This window comes from Trichechus manatus, unplaced genomic scaffold, assembly GCF_000243295.1.
Source record: "Trichechus manatus latirostris isolate Lorelei unplaced genomic scaffold, TriManLat1.0 scaffold00002, whole genome shotgun sequence".
Taxonomy (NCBI): domain Eukaryota; kingdom Metazoa; phylum Chordata; class Mammalia; order Sirenia; family Trichechidae; genus Trichechus; species Trichechus manatus.
Genome location: NW_004443938.1, coordinates 210500 through 220306, shown reverse-complemented (window position 1 = coordinate 220306; position 9807 = coordinate 210500). Strand labels below are relative to the sequence as shown.

General features: G+C 60.8%; 1 protein-coding gene across 1 annotated transcript; it reads right to left on the bottom strand.

Annotated features, from left to right (window-relative positions):
• Positions 1–382: 382 nt before the first annotated feature.
• Positions 383–8846, bottom strand: DLL1 (delta like canonical Notch ligand 1). The gene is made up of 11 exons (XM_004368772.2): positions 8793–8846; positions 8098–8406; positions 7524–7584; positions 7072–7329; positions 5166–5226; positions 4553–4683; positions 4273–4442; positions 3934–4150; positions 1765–2554; positions 1538–1655; positions 383–497 (listed from the first exon to the last, which is right to left on the bottom strand). Exons 1-11 carry the CDS (start codon positions 8844–8846, stop codon positions 492–494), a joined length of 2175 nt encoding a protein of 724 aa, XP_004368829.1. The 3' UTR covers positions 383–491.
• Between the last annotated feature and the right edge of the window lie 961 nt (positions 8847–9807).

The window sequence follows — 9807 nt, the reverse complement described above, 5'->3', positions numbered from 1 at the left end:
TGAACATCACAAAATACTCAAGCTTTACAGATATCATGAAAATATTTATACAAATCCAAAAAATAACACACATTTTTTTCCACCTAGAAAAAACACATTTCAGTATCAAAAAAGGACAATAAAGGCAGTGTGTGTGTTTCTAATTCAAGAAAAGACTGGCTCATAAGAATCCAAAATATACACTTCAGGCAGTGCGGGCTTCTACGTCGTCAGTCAGTCCATCCATTAAATATAAATCTTTTAAAAGCAACTGTCCATAGTGCAACGGAAAGTCAGAGGCAGTGCAACAGGCGTCCGTGAGCGCCCACCTGGCACGGGCTGTTTGCAGGCGCTTGCTAACTTCAGGAAGAGAACCAGCTCAGTCTGAATTTAGTTTCTCAGCAGCAGTCCGGGGCCTCCCTCTCCTCTTACAGCAGCATCCGTTGGGGCATATATCCTTGGAATTCTATGTATTTTAAGAGAAACGGGGATTTTGCCATATCGCTTCCATTTTACACCTAGAGAGGCCGCAAAACAGAAGGAAGATGCATTAAGGATGAGACACGCTGTTCTCTGCCTTCTCCGTCTCCCTCACTTACGAGCAATCGGGGAGTAGCCCCAAGTCAGATACTGTGCCCCAACACCCCAACACTGAGCTCTGACACCCCAGTGCCCCCACACCAAGCCCTGCACCCGGCCCTATTGCTGAGCCCCAGACCCCTGCATCCTGCCACTGAGCCCCATGCTAAGCCCTATGTCAAGCCCTGACACCCCAATGCCCCCACACCAAGCCCTGAACCCGGCCCTAATGCTGAGCCCCAGACCCCTACACCCTGGCACTGAGCTCCATGCTAAGCCCTATGCCAAGCCCTGACACCCCAATGCCCCCACACTGAGCCCTGCATGGAGCCTTACCACTGAACCCCACATCCCAACACCAAGCCCTGACATCCCAATGTCCCCACATCCAACCCCATGCTAAGCCCCATACCAAGCCCCACTGCCAAGCCCTCATGGAGCCCCACTGCCAAGCCCCACACCAACCCCCACCATCAAGCCTCACATAGAATCCCACCACTGAGCCTCACACCAAGCCCCCACACCAAGCCCTGACGAAGCCCCACCACCAAACCCCACACCAAGCCCCACCACCAAGCCTCACATAGAATCCCACCGCTGAGCCCCACACTAAGCCCCCATGCCAAGCCCCAACACCCCGACACGGAGCCCTGATACCCCAGTGACCCCATATCAAGCTGCATGCTGAGCACCATGCCAAGCCCCACACAGAGCCCCACACTGAGGCCCACCACCGAGCCCCACATGGAGCCCCATTGCCCTGACATCAAATCCCAATGCCCCAGTCCAGACCCCCAATGTCCCAATAGGAGCCCCAATGCCCACACTAAGTCCTGATGCCCCGACACCAAACTATGACGCCCCAACAGGAACCCCAAAGCTCCACATCAAGCCCCAAGTCCCGATACCCTGACGTGAGCCCCAACACCCCACGCCAAGTTCCGACGCTCCAACACTCCGACAGGAGCCCCACACCGACCTCAGTCGCAATGATGCACTCGTCCTTCTCCTCGGAGATGACATACACCGACTGGTACTTGGTGTCTTTCGACATGGAGTACGTGGAGTCCGGCCTTTTCCTTTCCGATGCTTCTCCGCTGAAGAGAAGACAGGAGGACCCCCGTGAGCTTGGAGGAACGCCCACCCCTGGACCCATCCGCGCCTCCGTCCCACCCGCGCCCGCAGCCTGCCTGGTGCCCCACGCACCCCCTGAGCATTGCAGGGCCCTTCTCCAAGCCCACGCAGCCGTGGGGCTCTGGCCTGGCCTCGCGCTTGCCGTGGGTGTCCCTGGCGGGGTCCTCGTTCTTGAGGTCCTGCACCAGGTTGTAGTCCACGGCCGGGTAGCGGGCCTTGAAGCTGCCCTTGTCGGCGCCATGGTCACCGTGCACATCCGCCTTCTTGTTGGTGTTCTTGATTTGTGGGGACCCGATGACGCTGACCGACACGTCCTTCTCGCGATGGCAACTGGTCAGGTTGTTCATGGTCTCCGCCTCCGCCCGGCACGCATCGCCCGGCAGCCGCCGCTTCTGCGCCTTCAGCCGCACGCAGACGCCCACGGCCGCGCAGCCCAGCAACAGCAGCAGCACCAGCACGACGCCGGCGCAGACGGCGAGCCAGGGGAACCGCCCGCCCGGGGCCTCCAGGTAGCGCTCGGTCAGGTCCACCACCACTGGCCCCGGCTCGGGCAGCAGGAACTGGCAGTTGGGGCCGCCGTAGCCGCGCGCGCATTCGCACACGTAGCGCCGGCCCCTCTCGTGGCAGGTGGCCCCGTTGTGGCACGGCCCGTGCTCGCACCTGCTAACCGGGGCGCTGCAGTTCTTGCCCGTGTACCCCGGGGGGCAGGTGCAGAAGTAGTCGTTGACGCCGTCCTGGCAGGTGCCACCATTGGCGCACGGCAGGGACGCGCAGTCGTCCACGTTGCCGTCGCAGTGCTGCCCCGAGAAGCCGGCCAGGCACCGACACAGGTAGGAGCTGCCCAGGTCCACACACTGCGCCCCTGGAACACAGCAGGGACCGCGTCACTCACCTCCTCCGCACCTGCTCACACGTCTACCACGTGTCTGGCACCGGGCGGACCTCAGAGACACGGAGACAAATGAAAGACAGCCTCTGGCCTCTCGGTGAGTTCACAGTTGGAAGCAATATACCCTATCTCCCCAATTATTAACCCACTGGGAAGAGTTCAAGTTCAGCTCACAAAGTAAAACTAGTCATCGGAGCTGCGTCTGGAGCAGCTGAGTGCTGACAGGCACCGTGCACCGCTGCATTCAGCCTTTACAGAACCTGGAAAGGGGCTGATGCCCACTGTGCCCAGCATACAGATGGGGAAACTATGGCTTCAAGAAGGCCAGGCTCCTGCCCACAGTGACACAGTTAGAGGGAAGAAGAGCAGGGATTGAAGTCAGAAGGAAGGAATGCAAGGAGGAAGGAGGGAGGAAGGGCAGAGAGGTCTTTTTATTTCAGCCAAGTTTCCTAAACCTCCCTACCCTGCCTCTAAAAATAAAGCATCTAATGCCTTAATTGATTTAGGGAGCGAAAACAAACAAGAGACACAACCTGACCCCCAGGACCTGCCGAAGGGCACACGGACAGCAAAGTGAAACGCTTTTTCCACTGGCAGGCCCCTCTGATCACCGTGCCTAAAGGGGACCTCTGAAGCTTCAGGGCCAAGCCCGTCCACGGTTTCCATGCTGAGCTTGTGCTGGCATTTTGTTCTGCTCCAGCAGTAGCAGGAGGCGCCCTGCCAGCGGACCACACTTCCTTCCGTGTTCCCACGCCCCAGCACCAGACTGCTGTGTTTGGAGACGACGCACCAGAGCTGGGCTTCCCTCCACATACAGGGCGCTGGTGCCCTGTGAGCACGGCCGAGGAGTTAGGGGCCAGTCGGGGCGCCAGGCACCAAGGGGCCGTGTCAGCTCAAGCACGCACGTCAGCACTGCCTTAGATTTTCCCTAGTCAACACGAGGGTGAGGGTCCTGCCTGCCTCTCCTTGCTGGGCGTTGAGGACTCGAGGATAAAGTTTCTACAGAATTCTTGCCTACTTGCCTACTCAGATAAAAGCACGCTGTCAAGTCCTTCCCAAGGTGACGAGACCCCAAAACACAAACCGGTTGCTGTGGAGCCAACTCTGACTTATGGCGACCCCACGTGTGTCAGAGTAGAACTAACGGCCAGTTTTTCAGAAGCAGATTGCCTGGCCTTTCTTCCGAGGCACCTCTGGGTGGACTGGACCCGCCCACCTTTCAGTTAGTAGATGAGTCTGTTAACCATTTGTGCGACCCAGCGTGACAGCCGTTGGCTAAGATGGAATGTGTGTACGTCCTGACTCCCTGCGGCAGCTCTCTGCAGGCTCTGAGCCACGGGGGCTCCTCTTACCGTTGGAGCAGGGTGAAGAGCCGCAGGGCTCCATCTTCTTCTCGCAGTTAAAGCCGGAGTGGCCCACGGGGCAGTGGCAGGTGTAGCCCCCGTCCGGGCTGTCCGCGCACCGCCCCCCGTTGAAACACGGGCCGTCGGCACACGTCATGGCACTCAGCTCGCAGTGCTTGCCGTAGAAGCCAGGGGAGCAGGTGCAGGAGTAGCTGTTTTCAAGATCCTACGTAACAGAGAAGATTAGAAAACGCCTTCTGAAGCTGCTCCCAGAGACTCACGGTTGCTCTTTCTAACAGGGCCCCGAGGTCAGGGACCCAGGTCTGAGCCAGCCCTGCCGCTACGTACTGTGCAGCTTCCTCCGTTCTTACACGGGCCGGTGTTGCACTCGTCGACCTCGCTCTCGCAGTTGGCGCCCGTGTACCCGGGCCGGCAGGAGCAGGTGTAGCTGCCCTGGCCCGTGTTGGTGCAGGTGGCTCCGTTCTCGCAGGGCTTGTGGTGGGTGCAGTAGTTCAGATCTGTGGGCGGTGGGACGCACGTCAGGTCAGGGAGACTGGCCGCGGTGGCCGCCGCGCGAGGCGTCCCGCTCTCGGGAAGGAGGACAGGAAGGCTCGGGCAGGACGCTCACCCTGGTTGCAGAAGAGGCCGCCCCAGCCCTCCTGGCAGTTGCATTGCCACGGCTGCTGGCAGGTGCCGTGGAGACAGCCAGGGTACCGGATGCACTGGTCGCAGTACCGACCCTGCCAGCCGACCCTGCACCTGGAGGACAGGAAGCACTGTCAGGGGGCAGTGCTCCCAGACGAGAAGCCGGCTTCCAGCAGCACCCACCAGGCGCTGGGATGGCCTTGGAGCTTCAGCACATACCGGGCCTGCCGCCCCCTCCACAGGGTTCTGAGTCCACTGCCACGTGGTGCAGCCTGGGAGCTGGTGTTTAAAAGCTCCCCACAGGATCCTAGTGTGCAGCCGGGTTTGAGACGCCCAGAGCTAAAACTCTCATTTTCCGTGCCAACCTTTTTAAACAGCTACCTGTAACTCCCGTGGCCATGGAGAGCTCGGAGTGACCCCAAGCCGAGACACATTTCCACACATTTATCCAGTAGAAACCCCAAAGAAGAACCCCCTCCCCCACCCCCTGCTAATGCTGCCAGGGTGTTTCTGTGATCCCCTGGGGATGCTTACAAGCACACTGGGTGTCAAAGGTGACAAGAAGGCGAAGGGAAGGAAAGCATCTGCAAACTCACTTGCACTCCCCTGGCCTGTCACAGAAGCCGTGCTGCTCGTCACACCCAGGCAGGCAGATAGCTGCAGGCAAACGAGACGTGTGAGGCACCCCGAGGCACCCCCTGCGGCTGCGGGAGGTCTCCTCTACTTGCCCGGCCCCGCCCAAGTCCCAGCCGAGTTAATCTCCCCAATCTGGTGGGGTATTGATCCATCCTGCCTGGTAACTGCCGACCGTACTTAGCCCTGGGACAGCATTCTTCCTAATACAGTTGCACACGGACAAAAGAGGGCTCAAAAGCCCCCAGCCCCACCCCCTCCCTTTTCTTCTCAGAGGGTCAGAAGTCCTTCCCCCCGCCCCCTCCCCCACTTCCCAATTCTAAGCACAAAGCTCCACCTCTTAATATCCCAGAAAGTGTGTGCAGATAAGAGTGGACAGCTGGTATGCAGGGTGCCAGGGCAGGACAGCTGCTCTATTGTCTGCGCTCTCCCAGCAGCTGCCCTGGGGCAACAATACGGCCTCCCTTCCCCCGGCCCCCCTCCGTGCATCCCGCGTGCACACACGCGCACACACGCGCACACACGTGTGCCGGCCACGGACCCGCCTGGCCTGGCCCAGAGAGAGCTAATCTACGGCACGCGCGGGCGGGGGCGGGGAACGACTGAGTAGAGTATTTGAATAAGAAGGAAAAGTTGAAGTTTATAGCTGCCCAGCAGGGGAGGAAGAAGGGGAGGGTGGGCGCAGCCAGCGGCCTGGGAGGGTTTGGGGGGGGTCACCAGGCAAGCCAAGCTGGTTCACTTGCCTGGTTATGTAACGCATTAAGCGATCGGCCCCAGGTGTTTAATATGACAAAGCCAGCTCTGGACCATGCTGGGCTTAAAGGGGGCTTGAGGAGCCCCTCCTGAGGCCTAGGGACTGAGGACAGGAGGAAAGTGCTTGCCAAGTGGACAGGCCGTGACTCCAGGCCTAAGAGCCTGCTTGAGGCTCACCTGCTCCTCCTGACTAGGCTTTCTGGAGAGTTCTAGGACCCACTGACTCCTGACCACAGGGAGAACCTGAAGCCTCTGGGAACAGGCGGGGCACAGGAGGCCAAGAGAGGCCCCACCCCCATCCCTGGCCACTTTGTTTCCTGCAAAGTTCCGCCCTGCACTGCGGGGTTGTGACATTTTAGTGCTTAGTAAGCAGGCAGGGAAACCTGATTTCACCACTGTAGCACCAAGACATCTCTTTTCCAGGCAGGGCACTGTGTGAGCCTTTGAAGAAGCAAAGGACGCACAAAAGCCAGGATGGAGGCAGGTGACTCTGTGCCTCCCCCCCCCCCCAGGCCTTGGCAGCCTTGTGGACAAGCGTCTCAAAACCACACTGTCCACAGATGACACAAGTAACAGGGGCCTCTCTGGGCGCCCCTCCACCTCTCATGTCTGTTTCTGTGTTTGCATACAGCTAGGGGAATACACACCGACAGCGACTTGGGGCGTGTGGGTAACAGACAAGGAGAGTGTGTCACCTAGGAGATGTGGAAATACAGCCCGGGGGGTGGGGTGGGGGGACACTAGCACACCGACGCCGAGAGAAAACCGGTGCAATTCCAACTGAGAAGCTGTCACAGCAGAAACTCCGGTTTAGAACCTGCCCCTACAACACTCACTCCCTCTCTTCCTTCCTTCCTCCCTCTCCTCCCACCCGGCTACACACACCCTGGGGCAGCACAGGCTGATTTCCTGACCCCTGGCCCCATGTCGAAACCCTCCCTGATTAAGAAAGGCAGTTTCCGATGGTGGATAAGCGCTCTTGTAGGCTATGACATCCCAGAAGCTGGGGATCTTGCAGGGTGCTCTGCCCTTGGCTATCTCCCCGCCTGGAAGGTGAGGCCCAGATGTCCCCCCACCCTAGAACCCCCGGAGGCCGCCGCTGGGGAGGAGACTCACGCTCGGTGCAGTACTGGCCCTTCCAGCCAGGGTTGCAGACCTTCTCCCCTCTCTCCCCGCAGGTAAAGTGGCCGAATGCGTCGTCCCGGGGACGGCAGAAGACAGAGCAGCCCTCCCCATAGTAGTGCTCGTCACACACGAAGCGGTAGGCGTACTTGAGGTCCGTGCGGCCACTGCTGTGCAGGTCCTGAGACCACTCCTCGCCCACAGTCAGGTGCCGCTGGGTGGCCAGGCGGCTGATGAGCCGCTCTGGGTTTTCTGTGGGGGGTGGGAAATGGAGGAGAGGGGCAGCAGGGTGAGATGCAGGGGTCATCCCCAGGAGACCAGACACACGTGAGGGCAGCGCCCCTCTGTCCTGAACTTTCTGAGTGGACATGCAGGATGAGAGGGTTTGCTTATGGGGCACAAAATGCCAAAGGTGCAAAGTCCTGGAGTTTTTCTGCATTTTGTACCTGTTGTGAGGTCATCCGGAGAATCCGTGTGGAGAGCTTCAATGATCAGGGAGAAGGTGCCCTGGAAGATGGAAGGAGGTGTAAGGTAAACTAGAAATGTTCAAAAACACATCCCAGCCGCAGAGACAGCTCAGTAACAGGCGCCTGGGTGTGTGCCCTGCGGAGGCCCCTGTATATCTTTTGCCCGTTTTCACTTTCCTTAAAGAAATGGAAGAACTTTTTAAACAGCGGTTTCCTGTCGTGTTTTTTCAGCCTGTTGTACGGGATGTTCCGCTTTAAAATAAAATTGTGAGCAGGAGGGGCGGTGGGTGGGAGGGGCCGGGGGCAGGAGAGGGCGGCCGAAGGGTAGCCCCGGGCCTGTCACCTGGACCGTCCCTGTCCCAGCCGCCCCAGGCGAGGAGCAGGGGCGAGAACGTCCCCACGTGGAGGCTCCCTTCGGTGTGGAAGCCGGGCCGGCGCGGACGTGCCCTGGCTTTGCCGGGTTTGGGCCCTCGGCCTCTCCCCCTACCCCTGCCGGCCGCCCTCGGACCCTCGGCCTCCCAGCGGCCGCCCCATTCCGGGCGCCGGTACTCACCGGCCAGGTGAAGCCTAAGGGGAAGCGGATGGTGTTGCTGAAGGCCGCGTGGCCGCCGCCCGCGCCGTCGGGCAGGCTGAAGGAGTCGACGCCCAGCACCGGCGTGACGGCGCTGCCGTAAGTGCAGGGCGGCTCGGGGGACACACTGGCCTGATAGTGCTTGAGGCACACGCGGAAGAAGGTCCTGCACTCGCACTGCAGCGGCCCCGCGCCCCCCGCCGCGCTGCGGCAGCAGTTGCGGTTCCCCAGGGGCCCCTTCTTGTTGACGAACTCCTGCAGCTTCAGCTCGAACACCCCCGAGCTCCAGACCTGTGCAGGGGAAGGGCAGTGAGCCCCGGAACCCGCCCTCCGGCTCGTGTCTCGCGGATTCGCTTTCCTACAGACAGTTTGCTTGGCCTGCAGGGCTCCCGCCCTCCCCGCCTCCGCGCTCTTGGCTCATCCGTGTGCGCCTGCGCCCCGGGTACCCTCACCTGGCACAGCAGGCTCTGGGGCGACCCACCTGAACTGCAGGGCTCAGGTACCCCACCTGACACGGCAGGCCCTGTGGTGACCCCCCTGAAGCAGCAGACCTTGGTTACCTCCGCCTGACACAGCAGGACACAGTTACCCCCACCAGAACAGCGGGCCCCAGGTACCCCCACCAGAACAGCTGGCCCGAGGTATCCCCATCTGAGTAGCAGCCCCCGGTGACCTACCTGACACAGCAGGGCCGATACCACGGCCAGGGCCAGCGCGCACGGACGGCCCATGGCGTGCACGGGCTCGGCTCGCTCCTGTTCCCGGTTTCCTCCCCCTTTTTTTTTTTTTTTCTTCTTCTTCTTAAAACGACAGGCAATTAAAGGAGGATGAAGGGGTTTCCAGAAGCGCCGACGGACGAAATGCCGGTGTTTTGCCCGAGGCCGGAATAAGTAGGACTAGCTCTCCCTGACTCGCCCTTTGCCTTGTCCCGGTGGAGTCGCCTCCCGGCGGCCGACAGCACAGGGTGGCCTCTGTCAGGGGGAGGGGGAGCGCGCTCGCAGGGCGCAACTTTCGGTTTTCTTCCCTCTCTTCCAACCCGCGGGAGGCTGGACGTCCTCTTCCTGGTTTTGTCTCCGGCTTCTTCACAGGGGGAATGAAAGAGGGGCGAGAAAGCACGCAGATATTTAGCTTAATTCCCAAGCGTTGCAAGCTGCCTCCCAGGCCGATTAGAACGCGACGACCTGGAAATCCCTGCGGGCCAGGCGATAATCCCGGCGCCCGAGGAGCAGAGCGGGCGGAGCGGTCGGCTGCTGGCGCCGTGGCGGGGCGTGCGGGCCGGCGGCGGCGGGCGCTGTTTCTTGGTGCGCGGGCGGGTGCGCCCTGCAGATCGCGACCCTGGCGCCACTCGGCCGCGCGGCCGTTCAGAGAGCACTTCGGGCCGCCTCTCCCGGGCCGCAGCGAAGACACGCGCCTTTTCCACGAATCCACCCAAAGGCACGCGGGGTCGGCGAGCGGGGGTCGGCGAGCGGTCCGTGTTGCGGAGGGAACGCGGCGCTGGTGCGTCCTCCGGCGGTCCCTGAGCGGCCGGCCTGGTCTCCGAGAGCGAGCGCCGCGGATCTGCGTCCCGCCGGCGCCGGTCGCCCTTATATACAGCCGGCCGCCCGCATGGCTAATGAGATGCAAATGAGCAGCCCCCCAATCTGGCGAGAGCTGTCACAAAGGAGCCACTTTTCCAAACCCTCCTCTCAATGG

Bases quoted from the DNA above. Each gene is read 5' to 3' on its own strand.
- DLL1 (XM_004368772.2), bottom strand. From the start codon at position 8,846: ATGGGCCGTCCGTGCGCGCTGGCCCTGGCCGTGGTATCGGCCCTGCTG. The intron at 4,684-5,165 runs GTGAGTTTGCAG...CCTGTCCTCCAG, and splicing joins GACAGGCCAGGGGAGTGCAA to GTGCAGGGTCGGCTGGCAGG. The intron at 4,151-4,272 runs GTACGTAGCGGC...TCTGTTACGTAG, and splicing joins AGAACGGAGGAAGCTGCACA to GATCTTGAAAACAGCTACTC.